The sequence below is a fragment of the Sitophilus oryzae genome, unplaced genomic scaffold (assembly GCF_002938485.1).
Source record: "Sitophilus oryzae breed Bouriz unplaced genomic scaffold, Soryzae_2.0 scaffold_738_pilon_pilon, whole genome shotgun sequence".
NCBI lineage: Eukaryota > Metazoa > Arthropoda > Insecta > Coleoptera > Curculionidae > Sitophilus > Sitophilus oryzae.
Genome location: NW_022147349.1, coordinates 43105 through 68805, shown reverse-complemented (window position 1 = coordinate 68805; position 25701 = coordinate 43105). Strand labels below are relative to the sequence as shown.

The 25701-nt window shown below is 31.8% G+C and overlaps 1 protein-coding gene across 2 annotated transcripts; it reads left to right on the top strand.

Moving 5' to 3' along the window:
- Positions 1-1471: 1471 nt before the first annotated feature.
- On the top strand, positions 1472-25427 carry LOC115888402 (UBX domain-containing protein 6). 2 transcript variants are annotated; one of them, XR_004051249.1, is made up of 9 exons: positions 1472-1833; positions 1902-2258; positions 2387-2495; positions 3902-4056; positions 10402-10647; positions 18121-18278; positions 18332-18461; positions 18524-18722; positions 24703-24836. XR_004051249.1 is itself a non-coding variant. In XM_030908126.1 (8 exons), the coding sequence occupies exons 2-8, from the start codon at positions 1992-1994 to the stop codon at positions 24970-24972; spliced, it is 1335 nt and encodes a 444-aa protein (XP_030763986.1). In that variant the 5' UTR covers positions 1472-1833; positions 1902-1991; the 3' UTR covers positions 24973-25427. The 2 variants fall into 2 exon arrangements, 1 of the variants encoding a protein (XP_030763986.1); XM_030908126.1 differs by lacking the exon at positions 18524-18722 and having other exon boundaries at positions 24703-25427.
- Positions 25428-25701: the final 274 nt, after the last annotated feature.

Here is a 25701-nt window from a genome sequence, read left to right as displayed (position 1 = left end):
TGTCTTAAATTGAAAGTAGTTCGTAAAGTAGCGATAAGAGAGGTATTCAAAGTAATGTGCGCTTTTCAAGGTGTTTTGTAAATCAGTGGTTCAAATAAAACAGAGAAACATGAAAGAAAACAAATATTGAATTCTAAATTACGATAAACATTTTAGGAATTTCTTTTTTGTGACCTGGTTGTGAATAATATAATGAATCATTTTCGTAAACGTCATAAACGTAATGTTTTAGTTAATTTTCGGTGGTTTTTGTTAAGTTTTCATTGAAAGGGTAAGTACTAAAAATAATTAATGTGTTTTTTTTCTATAATAATTATTAATAATGAGCACTGATGAAAATTTAACATTCTTAATTTTTGAGTAGAAATTTTTCTATGAATTTATAAATGTAGAACTATGTAGAATGTGGATAACATAGGAGGTTACAACACTGCATGGTTTAGATACACCGTAGAGAAATCTCAGGTGAATAAACAAGTGGCACTAAAAAGTTTTTTCAAATTTCCCGGAAAATGTCAAGAAAAATTTTAAATTTTCAACATTTTTTTTTCGCAAAAAAAACCTCATAGGCGTGTTTCTGGGGTTGAACTATACTACCAGTTAAAATATCTGCACTTATTTCTGGGACACCCTGTTATAAATGAATTTAAATGAGTTTTAAATTACAAGAAAATGCATTTTCTGCGGATACTTGAAGAGATAAGTAAAAAATGGTATAATACAGTTTGATAGACAATTAAATTGTGCATCTGATTCTCTTAAAATATACAGGGTGTTCCGTTTAAATTAAACAAGTTATTGCCCTTTTAAGCTAGTAATTATTTAAAATAAAATTTTAGACTCTCTGTATGAGGTAGTATAATTTTTATTATTGCAACACAATAACTGATCAATAAATAAACTTCAGTAACTATTTAGTATTAAAAACTTTGATACCCTAGGAGATACAAAGCCTTAAAATTTTGACGGCAAGAATTGAAAATATTTCAAAAACGGTAAGGTTTAAGTGTAATAAACCTTTATCAAATTTATCTTTATTTTAATCGTAGAAACTAATAACGTAATAATATACAGGGTGTTCCATTTAAAAAAATACAACTTTGATATTTTTTATTTATTTGGGACACTCTGTATCTTGTAAAAATATTTTTAAATTGTAGCTCTAATAGTCCTTCAACGAACCCAAAACTTACAATTTGTAAAAATCTAATCGTTTAGCTACGATCTACATTGTGACTCCGTGTCGTATGCTTGTCGTATGTAGTGAACAACCCTGTATCAAATACGTTTAAATTTAAACGTATTTGCCCTGTATACATACATATGCAACCAATAATACAAAGACACAGGATTTTATACATTCTTCCTTCTGCCATCTGTTGAAAGCTTACAAAAACTTCCTGCGTTTTGTATATATTTTTTCCAAATTTATACAGATATCGATTTCTCTTGTTATATATTTTTGACTTTTGACAGACGCAGATTAATCAAAATCCAAAATCCAAAATCTGTGCTCTGTGTTCAAAATCATATGGTTGTCAATTTTTTAATGCCGAATTTTGCTTGTAATGATTTCATTTTTTAATTATATTACAAATTCTTCAATTTTTCATGGAGTGTTTATTTATTTAAACACCATACAGGCGTACCTTTGTGATTCGGTAAAGGTTTTACGCGAACCTGATCAGTTGACAGTAGGTGCTTTAGAGTTTGACGACTTCCAGCTAAAGTTGTTAAAAATATTCTTTGCTTTTTTGATACTTAATTTGTTCTTGATATTTGTTGCGTGGAAATACTACGGAAGGGATATTCACGAAAGATTTATTAAGCCAAGTAAGTATTCTATTTTATTTGCGTATTATCTTAAACTATCTAGTTAATTGTATGGTTTCATTATTTAGCAAGTAATAGGGAAATAGAAGAACTCAGAGCCAGTGTTTCAAAGCTTAAGCTCCCTAAGGAGCACACTCCGAGAATATAAAGCTTTAACAATGACAGAGAAAATATCAGACAAGGTAAAAAAATTCTTCCAAAAGAAGAAAGCCGATGCAAAATTTAAAATGGCAGGACCTGGACATAAATTAACTGAATCGTCATCTACTGCTGTTTCATCAAGTAAGAAGCCAGGTTATGTTCCACCACAAAGATCAGGACCATCTGATGTAAACAGGCAAGCTGCAGAAGCTGCACTTGCACGATTGACTACTCAATCAAAAAGCACCCCATTTAATACTTCATTAGCTGCAATACAAGCAAAGGTACCTCTTCTTGATATTACTGTGTTATTGTAATCAACATGTAAACATATGTTAACCTAATGGAAAAAAATAATACAGCATTTAGATATAATTTTAATATTGGTATGTTTCTTATTTGGACTTTTCAGGTTAAACGAGAACTAGAAGCTGAAAGGAAAAATAATGCCGAATTTAATGAAATACCTCTAGGTCCTAAACAAATTGACCTAGAAACATCTTCTCATTTAGCAGTTAAAGGTAAAATTAACAATTTGTTCTTAATTTATTCTCTTCAAAAATATAAAGAATATCTCATAATGTACCTATCTGACTTCCGTATGATCGAAAAAAAAAACCGGCATCCAGTTGGCTGGGAAATGACAATCCTTAGAAACATTTTTTACATTAAAGTGGTTATTTTTGAGTCTAAATAGCATAACTTCAGTGAAACGTTAACCTGCTAACTCCATTTTTGACTTTAATTAAATAATATCTTTAATACATTATTTTTACGTTAAATTTTTATAGAAATATTGAGTTTTATTGTTCCCCAACAAATATTATTGTTATCTCTTTCTCATATTAATGCATAAATATACTTGCTACGCGTGTACCGTTTCTTTTCTCTCATGTAAAATTAGGAATAAGGGAGTTCAACACCTTTCACTGATGATAAGCTATTTACAAATATAATAAATATTTTTACAGTACTATATTATCTCTATATTATCCTTGTTGATATATTCCAAGGGTATTGGATACAGGGTGGTCCGAATTGTACTTGGGAAACTTAAGCAGCATATTTTACAAATAATAATAGGTAAACAGTTAGTATATAAATTTATGTCCTAAAATGCTTTGTTTCGGAGATACGGGGTGTAGCAGTTTCTTTTTTATTTTTTTCAAATAATTTTTGAACCAACATCGATATTTAGATAAACATTGGCGTCTGAGTGTTTTTTACATGAAAAATTTGATTTTGATGTCAAGCCTACCACTTGTAGTTATTTAACTGAAATTATAAGTCTGGGAACTTTTTTAATTAAACATACCTTTTTCAAAAAATATAATGACACAGTTCGTTGGTTGTATGTTGAACCTTTGACACTAAAACATTTAAAATATATGATTTCAGATTAATAACTATCTAGCCAACATGTTCCTTTTTTTAATGATAACATATATTGATTATTGGCATTCCAAATATATCAAGAACCATTAATTCTAGCAGTTTTTACCAAGAGCTCTTTTTTACATAAAAAATAATGGAAATGTATATTTTTTCACTCAATAGTTTTATACAGGTACGGACGGAAAGTTATTACTCTTCAAACCAGTTAAAAAATATGTAGGTGGAGTCCCCTACAAGTAGGAGTTATATTGACATCGAAATCAAATTTATCAAAACCCAGACACCAATTTTCATCCAAATATCGACGTTAGGTAAAAAAATTGAAATAAAAATGGAAAAGTCTACATCCCTGTATCTCCGAAACGTTGCATTTTAAGACGTACAATTATATCAAATTTTTTTACATATTTTTTTCTGCAGAATATGCTGCTGAAATTTCCCGAATACAATTCGGATTGCTGTAGATATTTCACAAGCGTGGAGGTAAATTTGAAATTTTTAAAATAGATCAAAGTCTTTTACTTTTTTGTAGGCGTCTATTTCAAGTGCCCATTAGTAAGTGATGAAATTTTATCTAAAGAAGAATGGAAAGTAAAGATAAAAGAATTTTTGTTCGCAGCTCTAGAAGAAGAGAGAGGTATAACAGCTTGCCTAATTTTGTATTCCTGTAATTATAATAGATCAAAGGTAAGTCTGTATTTATTTTATTATTCATATCTTACAATTAAAAATAGTCTTTTGAATAAATTATAGTATTTTCAAGAACTACAGATAAGCATTGGCAAAATTATTTGATGTTTATAATGCATTTTTAAGATTTTTGTCAATGCATTAAAACATCTGGAATGGTATAAACATTGTATAATATTACATGACAACTAGTGATGGGATAATTCAAATTAAAAATCATTCATAATTAGATTATGAAAATAATAGTCATCATCCGATTATCGAAAAATAATTCAAGTTTTTATAATGAAGTATAAAAAAATATAATTACATCGTTTGCGACGACTCGCAAATACGAGTAGTCGATGTTCGGCGTAATCTCTTTCTTTATCGTTATCGAGAAACTAATTGAGACTGAGAGTGAGACAAATAATCCGATTCGCTATGAATAAGTTGTGTGTTTGTTTGACCTGTTTTAATTTAACTACGGAGGTTATGACGACGCCAAAGATTACATATTAGGGTTGACTGAGTACCTAACCAATTATCGACGATCTTGCGACGTTGCAAGTGCACTATCGAGAATTGATTATAATATGAGTGATTTATAATTCGAATCCGATTATTAAAATCACTCATATCCTGATAATTCGATTATTGAAATAATACCATTTTTCCCATCACTAATGACAACCATTGTAGATTTTTCACTTTTTACCTGAAAATGTATAATAATTCTATATTTTCTTTTAAACAGACTTAACTAGTTGGTAGTATCTGTTATAGATACTAAAATTATTACTTTGCCAATAATTTTATGTAGGCTTAGTCATAATTTTTGTACTGGTAAAAGTTTGTACTGGTAAATACTGAGTACAAAGAACTAAAGAATAACTTACACATGATTAGATTGCTTTCATATTTCATGTGCCTTAAATTAAATTTAGGATATACCGGGTGTTTCAATAAACGTGCCATCTCTAGTGTGGAGAGAGAAAAAAAAGAGAAAGAAAGTCAGTGGCGTACATGTAGAAAAAATATTCTAGTGATAACCCATATGCACGTCCCTGGTGAATATGTCGGCACTTTTTTAGCTTTAAAATATGTCGCATTTCTAGTAACTTTTACTCTCAAAATTTCATTCGAAACGCTAAAAGTACTTGGAAGAAAATTTTAATAAATCGAAAAAATATTATGACTTTAACACCCTGTAGCTACGAAATACGAAATAAAGCAGAATCGAACCTATGGTGATATACGAAAGAAGTCTTATTTTTACGTGAGGAATCTCCCCACGAAAGATGACATATGTTTTTGAAACACCCTGTATAAATATTTAGGATATACTCCCAGAAATGAGTGCAAATATTTTAACTGGTATTATAGTTCAACCCCAGAAACACGCCTATGAGGTTTTTTTTGCGAAAAAAAAATGTTGAAAATTTTATATTTTTCTTGACATTTTCCGGAAAATTTTGAAAAACTTTTGAGTGCCACTGTTCACTCTCCGGAAATTCGTTTACCCTGCATAGAGAGAATCTCGGAAAGAATGTAATGTTGCCACTTCCTACCATACCCACATTCTAAATGTTTATAAATTTACAGTAATTTTAATGGGCTACAACATAGTGGTAATCATATAATTTTTGTCTTAAGTATAAGCACAGTTATAATCACAATTTTAATATGCGTTTATACAACATAGTCGCATAACTTGGAATGTAAATACAGCTAATAAAGTAACCTAATTTTCTTATTTTTCTATTTCATAATCATTTTAGAAGTGTATTTTTGTTTAAATTTTATTATTCAGGTTTTTTAAACACGAAAATTATAATTATTAATCATAAAAATGAAAAAGAAAATTATGCCCCCTAACCGATTTTTGTCGAAATCACAATCAAAAAAGTTAAAATTTACGAATCTCAAGGTTACTAAATTATGCTTATGATTACGACTGCGATGTATAAACGGTCGTATCTAAAATATGGGTTTTAACTTTTATGATTGTGATTAAAATTGTGATTATGATTACGATTATGTTGTATAAACCCGCCATAAGTTTCTATAGAAAAATACGAAAACTAAATTTCTTCATATTAGTGGACATTGCTAATACTAGTTTTAGGAAAATGCACAACTTTTTACAGTTGAGTAGGCTGAAAAAAATAAATTATAAGAGCTTCCCTTTTTCGCCATATTAGCAATTTTTTTCAATCGTTTCAAGCAACAATTATAATCTTTAAATATTAAGTTAGAGCTTACCCTTTTGATGAAAATTGATCAGTATTTTTATCCAACATATACTATTACACATACACCCAAAATATCTAATAATCTGAACATCACAAATCACTTGCAAAATATTATTTAAAATGTTTCACATAATAATTAAACATTAAACTCACAAATACAACAAAAAATGTTAAAAAATTGCTTTAATAACTACTTAAAACCTCTTCTGAACTCTCCCACAAAAGAAAATTAATGATTTTACATCAAAAGTGCCAAAACTTTAAGCGATACACGTACAACATACGTTGATTTTGGTTTGTTTACATTCTTTAAATGATTTTGGGAACCCCCGAGAAATCGTAAATACCGTTATGAGCACTAGGACCCTCTACCGTTCCCGTCCAATACGACTTGCCTTGCATGCCACAGTGCCGATTGTCCGTTCACAAAAAATGTTTAATCCGTTATTCTAATGATGTCGCTGGTTTATTCATTTGAGTTTAATTTTGGTTAATAAATAAGATGATCAGCACCTATGATCAGCACGTTCGACTATCAGAAATCGTTCTAATAGTATCGCTTTTAAAACTTAAAAACTATAGAATGGCTTTTAAAACTCCAGAAAGTTATCGGAGATTGTGTTTAAAATGTTCGTTAGTGCATATTTTTGTGTCGGTAACAAAGAGGTTAGAAGAGAAAGAGGTAACAAATGCTCTATTTTATAATGCGCGAAGGCTGCCTGTTTTTCCGATCTGGGTTCCTTTGGTGGGGGTCACGCCAGGAGCGGATTTAGAAATTTTTAAGTGAATAATGATATACATCTAATATATAAAATTCTCGTGTCACAGTTTTTATTACAAATGACATTGAGAAACATTGGCTGGGCATTAAGCAAGCTTTTAAGAACACAAATGAAAACCTCCTCACGGCTAATCGAACAACAGCGAAAAACGAGTGGATGAGTGAAGATATTTTAAAAATGATGGAACAACGAAGACAATTTAAAATCCAGAATAATCACAACGAATATAAATCTATGTAAAGAAAAATTCGTAATAAAATAAGAACGGCAAAAGAGACATGGTTGAAGGAGAGATGTATAGAGGCCGAAAATCTCAGTCATCTTGGAGACAGTTTCCATCTTCACAAGAAAGTGAAAGAGATAGCTGGGTTACACTATAATAAATCAATAACCCTAATTAAAACTGACGAAAATAAAATTAGAACGGAAACAGAAGAACTATTGCAAACTTGGAGAAATTATACCATTAATCTTTTCAACGACGAAAGATCAGAAAACCCTGCAACTGAGATTCCCATGCCATCAGGACCAAGCATATTGGAAAGTGAAATTATTCATACGATTAGATTAATGAAAAACGACAAAACTCCAGGGCCTGATGATATGTATTCAAAACGTTCCACTTAATTAATGAACAAAACTTAAAAACTATAGTACAGCTTTTCAATAACATCTATGACACCGGTCATATCCCTGAAGACTGGCTTCGTTCTACGTTTATCACGCTGCCCAAGTCAAGTAACGCAACTTCGTGTAAAGAGTATCGTCTTATTAGTCTAATGAGCCACTTTCTTAAGCTCTTTTTACGGGTACTGCATACAAGACTCTACAAAAAATGTGAGGAAGTAAGTGGAGAAAGTAATTTGGATTTAAGAACGGCTTTGGTACTAGAGAAGCCATATTCAGTCTTCAAACTTTAGTACAGAATTGCCAAGATCAGAGAAAAGATGTCTTCATGTGCTTTATAGACTATGAAAAGGCGTTCGATAACGTTAAACATAACCTCCTTATATCATACCTCAGAGACTTGGGACTTGATGGAAAAGATAAAAGGCTTATCAGTAATTTGTATTGGAACCAAAAAGCTGAAATTCGTATACATAGCATGGGAGTAACAGAAGATTTTGAAATAAAAAGGGGTAAGGCAAGGTGTATTCTATCTCCAATGTTGTTCAATTTATATGTGGAAAGAGCATTCACTGAGTCAATCTCCGATAGTCCCATTGGTTTGAAAATAAATGGTATTCCAATTAATAATATCCGATATGCGGATGACACAGTGATATTGGCAGGCAATGCAAATGATCTCCAAATCCTTCTAAATAAGGTTAACAGTGAAAGTCAAAGACTGGGTTTAAACATAAATACTACAAAAAACTAAATTTATGGCTGTTAGCAGAAACAATATTCGAACACCAGAATTTACTTAAATGGAGAGGTTATCAAGCAGGTCACACAATTTAAATATTTGGGATGCATGGTTAACGAAACGTGGGATCCGGATCAGGAGATCAAATGCAGGATCGAACAAGCAAGATCTACTTTTCTGAGACTGCGAAGATTTCTCACAGATAGGAATTTGAACTTCGGCCTTAGATACAGAATGGTGAAGTGCTATGTCTGATCCGTTTTGTTATATGGTGTGGAAGCTGGACACTGAAGGTAGCAACAATAAACCGAATTGAAGCCTTCGAAATGTGGACCCTACGACGAATGCTAAAAGTGCCCTGGGTCGACCGTGTTAGGAATGAAGACATTCTCAGAAGAGCTGGTCTGGAACAACGTGAACTCTTCGAAATCATCAAGAAGAGGAAAATAGCCTATTTGGGACACATACTACGTGGAGAACGCTATCACTTTCAGCGTCTGATTCTCCAGGGTAAAATAGAGGAGTGCAAAAGGGGGATAGGACGAAGGAAGCTATCCTGGCTGAGAAATATTCGTCATTGGACAGGCATACAGGACTTCCAAGCACTCCAAGTCGCGGCAGTTAACAGAACCATTTGATGAGGAAGAAAAAGATGAACGCCTACGCAGAAATCTGCACGGCACCTTAAGAAGAAGAATCGGTATCGGGATCGGTAAATCGCGATGGCCTATACAAATCCGGAGAAGGTGGATATGCTTCTAAACTCTACCTAAAGTGTGAATTTTGCATACTTCCTTCTGGCAGGTGAAGTTTGGTTTGGAAGGATCACTTACCGTTATCAAGTGTAAACTCTGTGAGCTGTGAGTATGAGTATAGTTCCGCATTTGAGGGATTTTGGAAGTTTGGATTCTCAGGTGGCATCAAAGTTCAAGTGTTGTTAAGAATTGTAGTGAAGTTAAGTGTAGTATTAAGGGCAGTTTTAGGACTGGTAAAATTGAAACAAAAGAAAGCTTTGCAGTTATATCGATCTTCTATCGGGATATCCTTTTTTAATGTTTGATAAGTTTTTTTTTTCTTTTAATTTAATTTGGGAAGTATGGCTACTGGCGATCATCCACTTAGTGTTATGGAATTTTGCAAGTAGTTTTTAAGACTTTCTAGTCCCGGCAACAGCGGGCGGCGAACAAGGCAAGATCCGGAAAATTGCCGATTTCCCCGGCTCTTAAAATGTCGCAATTTATTTTTAAAACTTTCAAAGTTAAATAACTCGGTTATTTTCAATTTATTTTAAAAATGGTAAAGAGAAAATATGTTTCTTTTGACCAGATCTACCACCCCTTAAAATATTTGCACTCATTTCTGGGACACCCTGTATAAATTTTTTTGTCCTCTAAAAATATAAAGGACGCTAAAATCAAGTAAAAAATTAAGTGAGAATATTTCTAAAGGAGGATAATATTTCCAATTGAGAATATTTCCCCCAAATGGACAAAATTGACACAAAACAGATTCTGTCGTTTTCAACAATGTAGCAAGTAAAGTTTCCAAAATGAGGCATATTTTTTCGCGAACAACGAAAAATAGTTAGTATATAGTACTAGACAAATCCAATTTCCAATTATTTGTCGATCATTTGTTCACCATGTGATTTGTGAGTTTACCAGTTTCATAATCATATCATCGGTTGTTTCAAAAATTAACTCGTCTAATTAATTTTCTAAGATACAGGAGATATTTAAACGATTTGGATTTATCTTTTTTAGGTGGTCTGTCTAGTGAAAAAATATGTAATTGCGACAGACAACATCCAAAAATGACTGAATAAACATTGTATTTTTGAATTGCAGACAGCGACTTATTACACACAGAAAATTTTGTTAGTTTATCACTACCTTTCAAAAATACTAGAAAAAGCAGTATTGTATTTTTGTAAGGCTAAAAGAGATTTTCTTATTAGGTTACAGAGTGCGTGAATATACTATGTAGGTACATAGACAACATCATAGGGAATCCCACAGAAACTAAATTCCATAAGATCAGGTGTTCTAATGCCACATTTGTAGAAAAGGTCACACCATTATTGGGAGCCATCGAATTCTTATATGCAGCTGGATTTCGGCAGCAAAAGTTAGATCATAACGGTGTTGAAGAAGACTTTTGGGTTTGGTCTGAAGAAAATATTGATGGTTTACAGACACTAGAGGTAATATATGATGTAAATTATTTTTTTTAAATGCCGGACTGGGTTAGAATTCAAATGGAAAGCAGTTTGTCGGTGGCTCATGTAAAAACATTGGCCTAGCCTATCCCAGAATTTTTTATCCCGGTTTAACGTTTCAAGAGATTTACTTTTAACTGAACTTAAACGTTTTCATTATGCAGAAGGTACCTTGTGCGTTTTTGGTTCCTTCTAGAGCCTGGGCAATGACTGACCGAATTGCCCATCAATTTGAATTAGTATTTAAAAAGAATCGTGAGAATCGATTCCTCTCTAAAAATTGTTAAAATTTGGCATGTGTATTTACCGTAACCAGACCTTTAAAAACGCTATTTACGACTTCGCTGTAAAATCAACAGGGAAGCCAATATTTGGACAATTTAAAATATATATAACGATTTGGTCATTTTAGAAGTATGGTCTGGATTTTAACGTGTAAGACAGTGATGTAGGCAGCTTAATGGAAAATCCAATGTATTAAAAAGAGATAAAAGTTGGGTTGATACATTATTCTATGCGGTATTGCCGGAATTTCAATCAGTTCAAACCGCAGAAGTAGGCGTTTATGGAAAATGTTTAGGGTTGGAACCGAATTTTTCACAATTAGTTACGCATTTTACTACAGATGTAGTAAATTATATTTAGCTTAGATATACCGTATGATCGAAAAAAAACGGCGTCCAGTTGGCTGGGAAATGATGATCGATGACATTTTCCATATAAATTTACATATAAAATGACAGCGATCTTCATTTCATAGCCATCGCTGACGCCGTTTTTATTCGATCATACGGTATTATCTACGTGTGTTAAGTTAGCACAACCACTTAAAAAAATGTATGAAACTATGTGGAATAATTGCCGTAAATTTGCCGTGAAAACGAAATATTTGCCGCTCTTCGCTAAGTATGTTAAATCGAAGTTAATATTAAGTTAGCACAACCACCACATTGGAAATCAGTGAAAGAACATAGTTAGGAATTTTATAGTATAGCAGGAATTTGCCGTTTCTTTTGCCGTTCTCCGATCATTCTCTATCCCCCTGCAACAAAAAATGTAATAGCGTCAAGGTCATATATTAAGTTAGCACAACCATTCCAGTAAATGTTAAATAAAATGTCTGAAATTAGGTGGAACAATTGCCGTAAATTAGCCATAAATACACCATGTAAACGAAAAATTTGCCGCTTTATTATTTGTTTACAAAATCGATAATTTTTTAATTAACGTAAACGATAACGTTAAATTAGAGCGAATTTTCTTAAAATTCACTAAATGGGACCAAAAATATTGATTCAGGCTTCCGAAAAAGCTCTATGTTAGGTTTTTGGTTTGTGAATTTCATTTCATTTTTTAATATAATATGGGGACAATGGTAACGCACATTTTGAAAATATTTTTGTCAGCATACAGGGTGATTCAAACATATTTTCTAACCAAAGTTGTATATTTTTAAATGAAATGCTATATATTTTTTTAGCTCAGTGGATTTGCCACTAAATTTCTGTTTTAAAATAATACAATGTCATATACTATACCGAATAATTTTTGAAATATAACCGTTTTTAAACAAAACTTACTGCTTATTTAAAGCTCTCTGAAAATTCTAAATTCGAAGAATTTAAAAAAAAATTAACAGGAAGTACTGTATAATAGTGTCTTCTTCAAAATTCGGTCTACCAGAATTTGCAATATTGTTTGATATATACAAGGTGAGTCAAAACTAAATGTTGTATTTTTATCTACTATTTTAAATGGAACACCCTGTATTTTGTGTCATAATCGAATAAGGTGTTGTTTAATTTTTTTGCTTCATTAAGTGCTTCTTATGCCAAAAATTGATATTTAATAAGAAAATTATCTATCCCCCTGCAACAAAAAATGTAATAGCGTCAAGGTCATATATTAAGTTAGCACAACCATTCCAGTAAACGTTAAGTAAAATGTCTAAAATTAGGTGGAACAATTGCCGTAAATTAGCCGTAAATACACCATGCAAACGAAAAATTTGCCGCTCTATTATTTGTATACAAAGTCGATAATTTTTTTAATTAACATAAACGATAACGTTAAATTAGCGCTATTTTTCTTAAAATTCACTAAATGGGATCAATAATAACTTTTTAGTACAAAAGGAATATGCCGTAAATAAGCCGTGAAATCGAAAAATTTGCCGCTCTTTTATTTCTTTATAAAATCTACAGGGTGATTCAGGCTTCCGAAAAAGCTCTATGTTAGGTTTTTGGTTTGTGAATTTCATTTCATTTTTTTATATAATATGGAGGCAGTGGTAACGCACATTTTGAAAATATTTTTGTCAGCATACAGGGTGATTCAAACATAGTTTCAAACCAAAATTGCATATTTTTAAATGGAATGCTATATATTTTCTTAGCTCAGTGGATTTGCCACTAAATTTCTGTTTCAAAATACCCCAATTTCATATACTATACCGAATAATTTTTGAAATATAACCGTTTTTAAACTAAATTTACTGCTTATTTAAAGCATTCTGAAAATTATAAATTCCAAGAATTTTAAAAATGTTTAACAGGGAGTACTGTATAATAATGTCTTCTTCAAAGTTCGGTTTACAAAATTTGCAATCTTGTTTGATATATACAGAGCGAGTCAAAACTAAATGTTGTATTTTTATCTACTATTTTAAATGGAACACCCTATATTTTGTATCATAATCGAACAAGGTGTTGTTTAATCTTTTTGTTTTATTAATGCCAAAAATCGATATTAAATAAGAAAATTCTCTATCCCCCTGCAACAAAAAATGTAATAGCGCCAAGATCATATATTAAGTTAGCACAACCATTCCAGTAAACGTAAAATGTCTGAAATTAGGTGGAACAATTGCCGTAAATTAGCCGTAAATACACCATGCAAACGAAAAATTTGCCGCTCTATTATTTGTTTATAAAATAGATAATTTTTCAATTAACGTAAGCGATAACGTTCTATTAGCGCGATTTAAAAATATACAACTTTGGTTTGAAAATATGTTTGAATCATCCTGTATGCTGACAAAAATATTTTTAAAATGTGTGTTACCATTGGGTTACCATAAATTTACCATAATTTAACGTTATCGTTTACGTTAATTAAAAAAATTATCGATTTTGTAAACAAATAGAGCGGCAAATTTTTCGTTTGCATGGTGTATTTACGGCTAATTTACGGCAATTGTTCCACCTAATTTCAGACATTTTACTTAAGAGTCCATTTGCGCTACACCGCTCGGGTCGGTCTCAGGGGTCGGGTAGAGCGGGTGTGCTGTGGAAGGCGGTCCGTTCTCGGTTCCCCACCGCCTGATTTTTGGTCGGACGCATTCAGTGTAAATCACATCGGAATAATTCCTATATTATTTGATAGAAGTATTTATTTCTCCAGCGTCAGAACTTAAAATAACGTATTTTTTAATTTTTATTCCATATTACATTTATTTAATTTTTGATTTTAAATAAAAATAATATGAAATGCATTTATACTTAATAATGTTTTTTTAAATTGGCAATAAAGTAAACAGTGTCATAATTCAGATAGTTCCGTAAGTAGGAGAGGAGGTATATTATTTTAAGAATAATTTTGAAGCAATAATAATAATCATAATAATGTTTATTCAAATATCTAGGTCTACCATATTATGTAGTATTAAGTTGTACAGTTTTTTTTATTTAGAAATATGTTAACTTATTGTTTTACAAAACGTTAACATATTTCTAAATAAAAAAAACTGTACAACTTAATACTAGTACATGTTTTTTTCATAACACAATAATAATAATATTACAATTCTATATAATATATAACCATGTACATTTTCAAAATAAACACCTAGGGTTACTAGGAATTTAATATATAAAAAGCGTCATTGAATTTATGTAAAAATATTAGAAAAAATATAATAAAATTATAAATATTAGGGGCAACGGCCTAGCTACGATGAAACACCGGTTCCCATTAGAACACCGAAGTGAAGCGACGTAAGGCGATACTGGTGGATGGACGGATGACCGGTTCGAAACTCTGTATCGTGCTGTTGTCCAAAGGAAAAGTGTAAAATCTATTGATACACACTGCTCATTCACGCCGGTTCGAGGCCGGATGAGATCGGATATCTCGTGAGTAAGAGTTAATTTAGACACTTCCTAAGTCGGTAGGCCACTGACCATGATATGGCCGAGGACCGCGGTTCGGATTCCGCGTAAACAAAATAGACCCCGTCCAGATTAGCCCTGGCAGCAAAAAGGACATTAACTAACTGAAATCTTTACTTTTACTTTTTTACTTTACTTTTTATAAATATTAGAAAAAATAATGAATTCATAATATTTATTACAATCATTTATAAATATTTGTCGTAAATATTTAGAAATAATTAAATTTGCGATCAGTTTGAGTTTGCTTAAATAGAACAAGTAACATACAATTTACGCGAAACTGACGATATGGCCACAGACAACAAATTGCAGAGCTTCACAATTCAGCATAAAATGGCCAGCAATATTTATTAAAAAAAATATAGGTATATAGGTATTGTAACGAAATTTTAACTTCTAACACTCTTTCCAATACAGACATGTCTTATAAACCTTTATTTTTAAACGGCCTTTTGGACGATGTGGGGTACCCGATCCATTTTGAAGAAAAAATATTAAACGCTAGACTTAAATTAAAATTTCTTTTTAACACATCGTAAAAAACAAAAATTTTGTCCAAAAAATATAAAAAATTGGGGTGGGTCCCCCTTGTCACTTAAGGGTATAAAAAATAAATAACAACCTATTCTCAGACCTACTGAATATACATACATATAAAATTTCATCAAAATTGGTGAAGCCGTTACGGAGAAGTATGGTAACAAAAAATTAAAAAAAAACTAACCCCTATTTGAAAGTGAAAATTTAGTGTTGTATGTATTTTTTAATGCCACATCGAAAAAAAAACAAAAACTAAAAATGTAGTCCAAAAAATAAGAAAAATTGGGGTGGGCCCCCCTTGTCACTTAAGGGTATAAAAATAGATAACAACCTATTCTCAGACCTACTGAATATACATACAGGGTGAGTTTCCTATGATGTTCTCTATGGGTATTTTGGAAACTTTTGGAGATAGAGAGTCGGTTAAATGGGAAAAGAATTGCAGTTTTGTGGGGTCATAAATAAGCACCTTTCAGATTTTTGAAAAAGTGCATGGCTTACTAGATATTTTGAAAAAAACAAATTTTGGCTATTTTGAAAATTGTCCCTAATTCCATTATAATCTATTTTAGACAAAAAGTTTTCAGATAAAAGTTGTAGATAATCACATCCTTAATGAGATTGTGTCCTCCGTTTTTCTCTAAAGCCTGTCATTTTTAACATATGATACAAACATATGTTTTTTTAAATGGAAACCATAGTTGGCCATGACTTCATAAAAAGCACCATTTTTTAATCTTTTCAGTGATATAAGCTAAATATGTTTTCTTCGAAAAATTACTGAGTTATAGCCAATTCTTATCATTTTTAAACAATTTCACTTAGTTAGCCATGGAAACAAGTTCAATCGCCATTGCTCTCAGAAATGTGAAGCTGTCACATCCAAACTTTGTAAATTAAAATAAACAAAAATTGTAAATAGGAATTTTTCAAATGAAGAAAAGCGTGTAGATACTCGCGCATCAATAGAGTGGTTCCAACATGACTTTCATTATGACCCTCCCATAATGAAAGAAATGTTAAACATTATTTATATCATAATTATGTACTCAGGGATAGAAAGAGGTGGATCAATTATTGCATGGGCCTCCTCGATCACCTGACCTATCCATTTTAGATTTTTTTATGCGGTATAGTTAACAAGAAACCAACGAATTACACCAACCAACGGTTACAAAAAACCTTATGAATTAAGAGAGGCACTCGAAATGGCGATACGAGAGAAGTTTAGTTAAGTTGACCGGTCCTTCTGTGAGAATAGGTAGTAATTCAGTTTTAAAAAGATGCAACTCAAAATAATGGCGGATTTTTTGAACATTTTCTAAAATAACTTAAAGTGTATGTAGTGATATTATTTTTTTAAGTTTTAGTTTGTGTAATGTAAATTGTAAAGAACCGTTTAATAAAATATTCTGACTTTTTATAAGTTATATATCATAACAGAATAAGAATACCATGAAATTAGTCAAGAAAGATAAGAATTTGGCAATAATTGATTTAACTTTTCTAATACGTCTTGAAAACCGTTCTCTAAAAAACGCAACATTCACCGGTCAACGTATCCTCGAAAATATATGGTCAAGAAAAGTTGAACCAATAATTCTACACGTTTTTCTTCAGTTGAAAAATTCATATTTACAATTTTTGTTTATTTTAATTTACAAAGTTTGGATGTGACAGCTTCACATTTATGAGAGCAAAGATGATTAAACTTGTTTCCATGGCTAACTAAGTGAAATTGTTTAAAAATTATAAGAATTGGCTATAACTCAGTAATTTTTCGAAGAAAACATATTATAGCTTATATCGCTGAAAAGCTTAAGAAATGGCGCTTTTTATGAAGTCATGGCCAACTATGGTTTCCATTTAAAAAAACATATGTTTGTGTCATATGTCAAAAATGACAGGCTTTAGAGAAAAACGGAGGACACAATCTCATTAAGGATGTGATTATTTACAACTTGTATCTGAACACTTTTTGTCTAAAATAGATTATAATGGAATTAGGGACAATTTTTAAAATAGCCAAAATTTGTTTTTTTCGAAATATCTAGTAAGCGATGAACTTTTTCAAACATCTGAAAGGCGCATATTTATGACCTCACAAAACTGCAATTCTTTCCCCATTTAACCGACTCTCTATTTCCAGTAGTGTCCGAGATTCCCATAGAGAACATCGTAGGAAACTCACCCTGTATACAATATGCGACATCGCAAGCAAAACTAACTACATACTAATATTGACAAATTTTATACTTTTATTTATTTTATTTATTTATTTTACATTGATACATTCAATTTTACTAACAATAATCTTAACCTATTTCAATAAATTCAACAAATTTATAAATACACCTAGGTGCAAAAAGCACCTGTATGTGTATAATAATAATTCCCCCCTAATTTTTTTATAAATCTAAAATAACAATATATTATAATAATCTGACGTTCATGGCATATACAAATCTATAACAAATAAATCCACAAACCATAATAATTCCGATGACAATCTAAATGTCATACAGACAATACCAGGAGGATACATAAACAAACAATCAAATAAAAGGTATCGTGAAATTAAAAGATATCGTGAAATTAAAAGACAACGTGAAATTAGAAAATTTCGTGGAATTAAAGACCTCGTGAAATTAAAAGATATCGTGAAATATCCAACAAAAACTTTTGTTAAGTAGTTTCATTCTATTTTAAAACTATTAATGTTTTTGTACTTTATTTTTTTCCACAGTTTTTGAGAGATGCCTTAAAATCCGAAAACAGAGTCGAACTGGAATTAGACAGAAATGTACAGATTCTTTCCCCAGCCCAGGCATCTGTAAAAATTGATCTACCCAAAGATTTTTATGCAATATCGCCAGACGAACTTAAAAGAGAACAGCAGTCGAGGTAATTACCTATTTTAGTAATTTTCTATATATAAAAAAAAACATATTTTTCAGATCTGAAATAGCAGAAAAACAATTGCAATTAAGAACTAAAGCTATGAGAGAAAAAGATGAACTGAGAGAGATAAGGAAATATAAATTTTCTCTTATAAGAGTGAGGTTTCCTGATGGAATATACTTACAGGTAAGTTTTAATTGTTTAACCTCAATACACTTTTATTTTTTACATGACAAATATAACTGTAGTGGGTTCATGCTTCCGACAGAGAAGAACAATCGTAGAGAAGCGACAAAAACCGTCGGCACTATTGAAGTAGGGGGGACCAAGTTTTGTGACCTTCAAATTGACGTACATGAGAGATAGCATGTTATAGCTACACCGAGAGAAATTCAATGAAGGCAAAAGAAATAAGAAAAGCTGTACACTGAAAAAAACATGTGTTCGGTAAAAAGTATATTAGAGATATTTAGGAATCATATCGAATAGTAACTATCTTTTAAGATTTAACGGGTTTCCGCGATTTGTGAATTTACCGCGTTCTAACCATTTTCTAACCTATTCCTTTTAGGGAGACATTTTCTAATCGTATCTGATAATATTGTTTGCTTCGAAATTAATATTTGAAAGTGTGTTTTTAAGTAAAACAATTTTAAGAAACATTCGAATATTTATCAGCTGTTATCACAAGCGTTATAACAAACCAAAAAGTAAATAACATGGTTACAGTTGAGGGTTGAACTGAGGTATTACAACAGTAAAATAAAACACTAATTGACCACAATACACCAAAACACTTTACTTCTGCAGTGCATCAGCAGATTATTAAAACTAAAATGATTAAAAACATATCTTTAGAGAGAACATAGATGGTAGATTAAATTTAAGAGAAAGGAAACACAGAAAAGATTCAGCGGTTCTGAAAATGTAAGCAATTTTTTTTTATTTTCAAAAAATCTCGGTTCTAGACTTTTTTGAAAAACGGTAAAGAGAAAAAATAGCTTCATTTATCGAGACCTACCAGCCCTGAAAATATTTACACTTATTTAAGACTCATCATGTGTATTAAAAAATCATATTTTACATAAAAAAACATATTATATTAAAGATAACACAACTCAAATTAGTGTCGCTAATACATTAGATATGCGATTAAATATTTCATTTTCTAATAGTTTTAATTTTCTAATTATTTTTTATTAAACGCTAACAAACCTGCGTCTATTTTAGGTTTTAATAATATTTAGTTCTAAAAGTTAGTTCTATATTTAAGTACTATTATGGTAAGGATAAATATAGAAAAAATAATTCAAAAAGATTAATTATATGCACAAATAAAAAATAGTAAGATTTCAGGACTTTATATTAATAATGGCAACGCTGGCCATATTCCGAAAACACGTTGAGTTGACAGCATGTTTACCCCCCACTCCGAATTTTTAGGCGGGATTCGTTTTGTTGCTTCTCTACGATTGTTCTTCTCTGCTTCCGATCTTAACCCTAATACTAACATTAATCCTAATCCTAAGGATATCATTCAACGTTAACAAACGTTAGTGTTCATGCTTCCAACGCATCGATCCTAACATTAACCTTAGTCCTAACGAGTCCTAAGAAATATTCCTAGGGCTAATGTTAATTCAAAATTGATTTGAGCATGCTCAAAACTCGTTTTTTTTTAACTAACTAGAAGTTTCGAAATAATTGACATAAGGAATTTGACGATTTATAAATGTTGATAGTAACGTATTTGTTACGTTCACATCAATCAATAAAACAGTAGTTCACAAACACCGCCCAAACGGAAAGCGTTAGGTTGTGTGCACGGTGTGCACTAGTGATTAGCAAGACAGGTCTTGGTCTTGTACAAAAAACAAGACCAAGACTGGCGTTTGATCTTCAGTACCAAGACCAACCAGTGCAAGACTTCCGCAAGATCAAGACCAAGCATGCAAGACTCTTGCGATCTTGCATTTTTCACGTTTGTGTGATATAACTTTATGCTGATTCAATATAATATTTTTCTTTGCATTAAATTACTAAAAATTTGAAGATTTTCTATGTTGAAAGCATCTAGTAAAAATCTATTCAAAAAATGCAGGACTTGCAAGAGTCTTGCAGGAAGACCAAGATCCAGACTACTTATTAACTGCAAGACCAAGACGAAAGGAGTCTTGGTCTTGCATTTGCTCATCACTAGTGTGCACATTGGCGAGTGGCGAGCGTTAATTACGCCAAAAGCCCTCGGTATTGCCCCCTTGCTATTGCTTGTTCAACAAGCATTTCCGTGAGCGTTTTTGGTTTAGATATGTCGTAGATAGCAAGATTACTACTTTGGTTATCTATTAATTGGTAGCTTTATTAATTTTAATTAAAAAGAACAAAAAAGGATTGTATCAGTTTAATTCGACAATTCATCATTTATATCATGGACCTGGATGTAAATTCTCCAGATATTTTAAGTTCTTTCGTGTGCGTGTTGAAACTTTTTAGCTATATCTTAGCCAGCATATAAATGGTGGCCCGAACTGTATTCCGAAAACTTCGTCAGAATATTCTGCAGATAAAAATAAGCCAAAAAGTTCGTATAAATGCATGTCCCAAAATGGCTTAGTTTCGGAGATACAGGGTGTAGAAGTTTCATTTTTATTCCGAGAGAGATTTTTTCCTAATAATTTCTGAAGTAACATCAATATTTGGATAAAAATTGGTATCTGGGAGTTAAAAGATACCCATATCGTATTTTTAATATCTGAATTTTTTCAATGGATCGAGGGTGGCTCATTAGCATATTTGGAAAAAGCATGTTTTACGAATAATTTGGTACCACACACTTGGTATTTCCAGTGAAAATGTCATTATGAACAGCATGTTACAATTTCAAATGAACCATAACGAAAATGTCAAAAGTTGACATATGATATGTCATTCTATTCAAAGTCTCATTTTCTATCGAATAAAGTAAAAATACCGAGGGTGCCATTTAAAAATCAAAAGTTGTAGTCATTTCCGGTGAAACAGGAAGTAACCAAAATACAATAATTAAATACGTCAATCAATCCTAATCTATGTCATATACTAATATATTAAATCTCGTCTATTATCTGGATATAAAGTTATAGGGGTGAGCCACTTTTGAGACGCACCCGGTATACTCGTATGTATATCATGTACATCAATGTAATCCATCCAGATAACTTGAGTTCCTTCGTGTATGCTGAGTTCCTTCGTGTTGGGGCTTTTGCCTAATCTTAGCCAAAGTAGAAAACAGACTTCAAAAGAAAAGTTTCAATTTCAAGCAGCTGAAAAACTCTAAAAGGTATTGTATACTACAATGGACATTACTACTGCGTTTTGTCTTCAAACCACGACGACAATAAAGATTAGCCTCATTTGAAACCTCTTTCCATATTTTTTATTTTGAATTCTAGATATATTGAGATACTAGACTTTGACACTAATCTAATATAGTGCGTAGTAGTCCAATAAGTTTTAATCCTCCAAATTGTTACTCCTTAATTCCTTGACGATCTCAGTTTTTTTTGTTATTTTTTATATTTTTCATTCCATAAAAACTTAAAAAATTGACACCCTGTTAGGGATTGCATTACCGATTTATCGGTTAAATGTCCTAAAAACGCGGTAAAATATACCGATAAATCGTGTTAAAATACCGGTAATTTTAGTAGTAATTAAAAAATATACACTAGTCTAGAATCTAGCAGCCAGAAGCTATTTGTTTTTAATTATTAAAATATGTATAACCATTGTATGTGAAAACACATAAAACCGACTCCGCTATAACAAAGACAATAGTGTATAGTATTTCCGAAGAGAATTGCAACTACGGCGACTCTTAATTCGTTTGTCCAAACCTGTGGCGGATGCAGAAGGGGCGAGGGGGCATGGGGCCTACCCCCCCCCTAAAATCTATAAATTGGGTTAAATATTAGGCTTTTGGGTTAAAAATGGCGCCCTAAAAAGCATATTCTATATTAATTTTTATTTGCCCCCCCTCTAAAATAAATTCCTGTATCAGCCCCTGGTCCAGACGATGCTGTTAATGCCGTCGACAAAAACAGTGACAAAATTAAGACGCTCATCCTATTACAATTGACTTTGGAAAAGCTAGTTCAACAGATCTCAAAGTTAAAAATTACAACGTTATGACTGAATTCGTTAATTCTAACTCACTCTGTAAAATGGTCAAAGTTAAGGGCTCAAACACACTGACGACCAGGTCGCACCGGCCAGGCCGCACCTACCTCTAAAACCATTAAATCAAATGATATAGCGCACACTAACGTCCTGGCCGTCCGTTGGTCGTTGCGACCAGAAGACTGCACGGAAATATTATTTTCTGCCGCTTGTTGCCGGTTTTCTTCCAAATTAATAATTTTTCAGATGAAATCCCTCAAATTCAAGGCACAATATTTTATTTTCTATAAGATATAGTGTTTTAGTGTAGTTTTTGCACACGTGCAAAAAATCCAAAGAAATATTATACACACTGGATCAAAGGTAAACTTAAATCTAACCCCTTATTTTTATCAAGGGTCGATTCTAGTAAAAACTCAAAACATTTTTATATGACATACCTACTCTATTTATGGTTGGTATGATACCTGTTATTATAACTTTGAGTTTCGATGTTTAAAAAATAAAAAGAATAATATTTAAAGGTTTTCTACAACCACATGTTTTTTTATTAAATTAGTTTTTTTAGTTGTATTGTAGTCATGTACAAGGAGGACAACTGTATTTTAAATATGATATTTAATTTAACGTTTTTCAAACAGGGTTTATTAGACTATATTTCTACTAGGTACATTATTTTGAAAAAAAAAATAACAAAGTAACTTAAACATTCATAAAAATAGAAGTAATTACCGTTGTAGATTCTTCGTTATATTGTAAACATTGAATTAACTGGAAGCTAAACTTTCTACCTGCTTATATTTAGAGCCTGTGTCTGACGATCTTTTTTTACGATGGCCCTAATATGTTTACTTCTAAAGTCGATAACGGCGCCATATCAGTAGAAAAAAGAAACAGAATATCTCCGTTTTGTCGGTCGCGCATACACAATGCTTTTTGTTTGTTGTGAATAGCAACTTCGCTTTTTAGTTAACTCGGATATTTTAACATTTCTGAAACAATATTTTCTAATTGGTAAAACGTAAAAAATCGTTAGATTTGACAACTCTGTTGAAACTGGTCGTTCATCTGGCCGCAGTTAAAAACGCAATACATCCGGCCAGGTCGTTGCGACCTGGTCGTCAGTGAGTTCGAGCCCTAAGTGCGCTAATAATCCGGTTTCTTTAACATCGGCAGAAACTCTACTGTCGATTAAGGAAAATCTGTTTCTTTCAATAAGAAAAAAAAACATAAACCAATTAAGCTAAACCAGCTGCAAAATATACACTATAACTATTGCCCAAACCTTGAAAACAGAAATGCAATATTTTCAACAAGAAGGAATTATTGGAAATATTTGAAAATGCTGTTTTAATTTGATAGAGGTTGCTTTTATATTTTTTCTGCTATTGTGATAAGGAAAAACCGATAAATTGAAGTCAGTAAATTTGCAATCCCTACACACCCTGCCGATGTTTCGTTGTCGACAAGAAAAGTTCGATCGTTGGGTTAAAAAGAGTAAATAAATTCACATTTCAACTACTACCTATCCATATCGTGATACCGTTTGCTATTCAAACAAAAACGAAAAGCAATCGGTGCTATGCGATGCCGCTCGTCAATGTGCTCGCAGGCTTACGTGATGTCGCCCGAGCGATGCCTAGAAGTAATTTTGACATAATATTTCTAATGAACATGGTCACATTGGAGAAGCATTTGTAACGCACCGCACCGCTGGTCATTTTTAACCTGCTTGAGTTGAAAAATTGAATGTCCCAAATCTTGGAAGTAAAATTTAATGATTAAACTGACTTGTAAAATGAGAAAAATAATTTCTTTACAAAGCAATTAAGATATTTTATTTTTTATTAAATTCAAACTTATTAAAATTATTAACAGGATTACCCGCGATAAAAGTTTTGATGTAAAATACACGTAAAAACTACAACAAAATAACATCAAATGGATACAAATATATTTCTGAAAAAAAATCAAATAAATAGTTGTGCTTATGCCGCGACCGCACACGCGGCATTTGGCGATTTCCCAGCGCTCGTCGCCGATCTCCGATCAGTGTGGACGGGGAAGTTGGAGTTCGGCGACGTGGACCCCGTCTTTATGTTGTTGGTGGACCCTCTCGATCAGAGCTCGGCGATGCCCGCATGTGTGGACGGAAAGGCGAAGTCCGATGATGAGCGCTCGGAAATCGCCGACTGTGCAGTCGCGGCATTATATTGAACTCTTTATTTAAATCAGAATCTGTTTTTAATATATATTTTATATTTTTTAGGGAACTTTTTCAGTGTACGAAAAATTTATAGATATACTAGAATTCGTCAGAGACAGTTTAGAGCATGACGGCCTGCCCTTCGTTCTTACAGCACCAACAGGCTTAAGGTTTGAAGATAAGGATTACGACAGTACATTAGCAGATCTGCGTCTTGTTCCAGCAACAATTTTAATTTTCCAATGGGATCCAGCATTTGACGAAGAAATAAAAGCTTCTGGTAACATCACCTACCTGAAACCTGACATTTTGATGCTGATGCAGGAACTTTAATGCATTTGAAATTAATGTTAATCAGTTATCTTAATGGCTATTCTTAATTTATTATTAATAATTTCGGCTTAGTTGGACCGAATAACTTGGACCATTATTTATGATTAATTTAATCAAAACTAAATTATATATTTATTCACTTATATCTACAGATATGAAATTAATTTTTTAACATAATTTGTGTAGTTCCAGAAAAAAAATAGTTAATGTTGTTATATATTTTTAAATTTCAGATAAATAAAACTAGTCATAATAGAACTGAGACATTATTTTAAACTTTCATGTCTATATTTGCACATTTGCAAGAGATATTTAAAAAATATTTACACATTACTTTTTATACACCCTTCAAATATTGTGTGCTGCTTTATCATTGTTAAGTTTTATTACCGGTTTTACTTTTTTAAATGTGTGATATTAAATATACTGTTAAAAATATCAGAGTTTAATTTTGATTTCTCTTGATGTAGTCTGTCCAGCAAATGAATAGAATATGATGACTTACATCTGCCATTTACATTGAAAAGTTATTGTTGCGATTTACAAATATATGAAAACAAAAAAGGTATTTTTATTTTTATTTTTACTAATTTAATTTATTTGCACGCCCGGTACAAGTCTGCAGAATGCATTGTCGGCAAGTCGGCATTTCACAAACAGCGGGAGTTCGAAGAAAGCCGTGTGATGATACCGCATAACGACGAGCCTTCGACGTCGTGAAATATTATT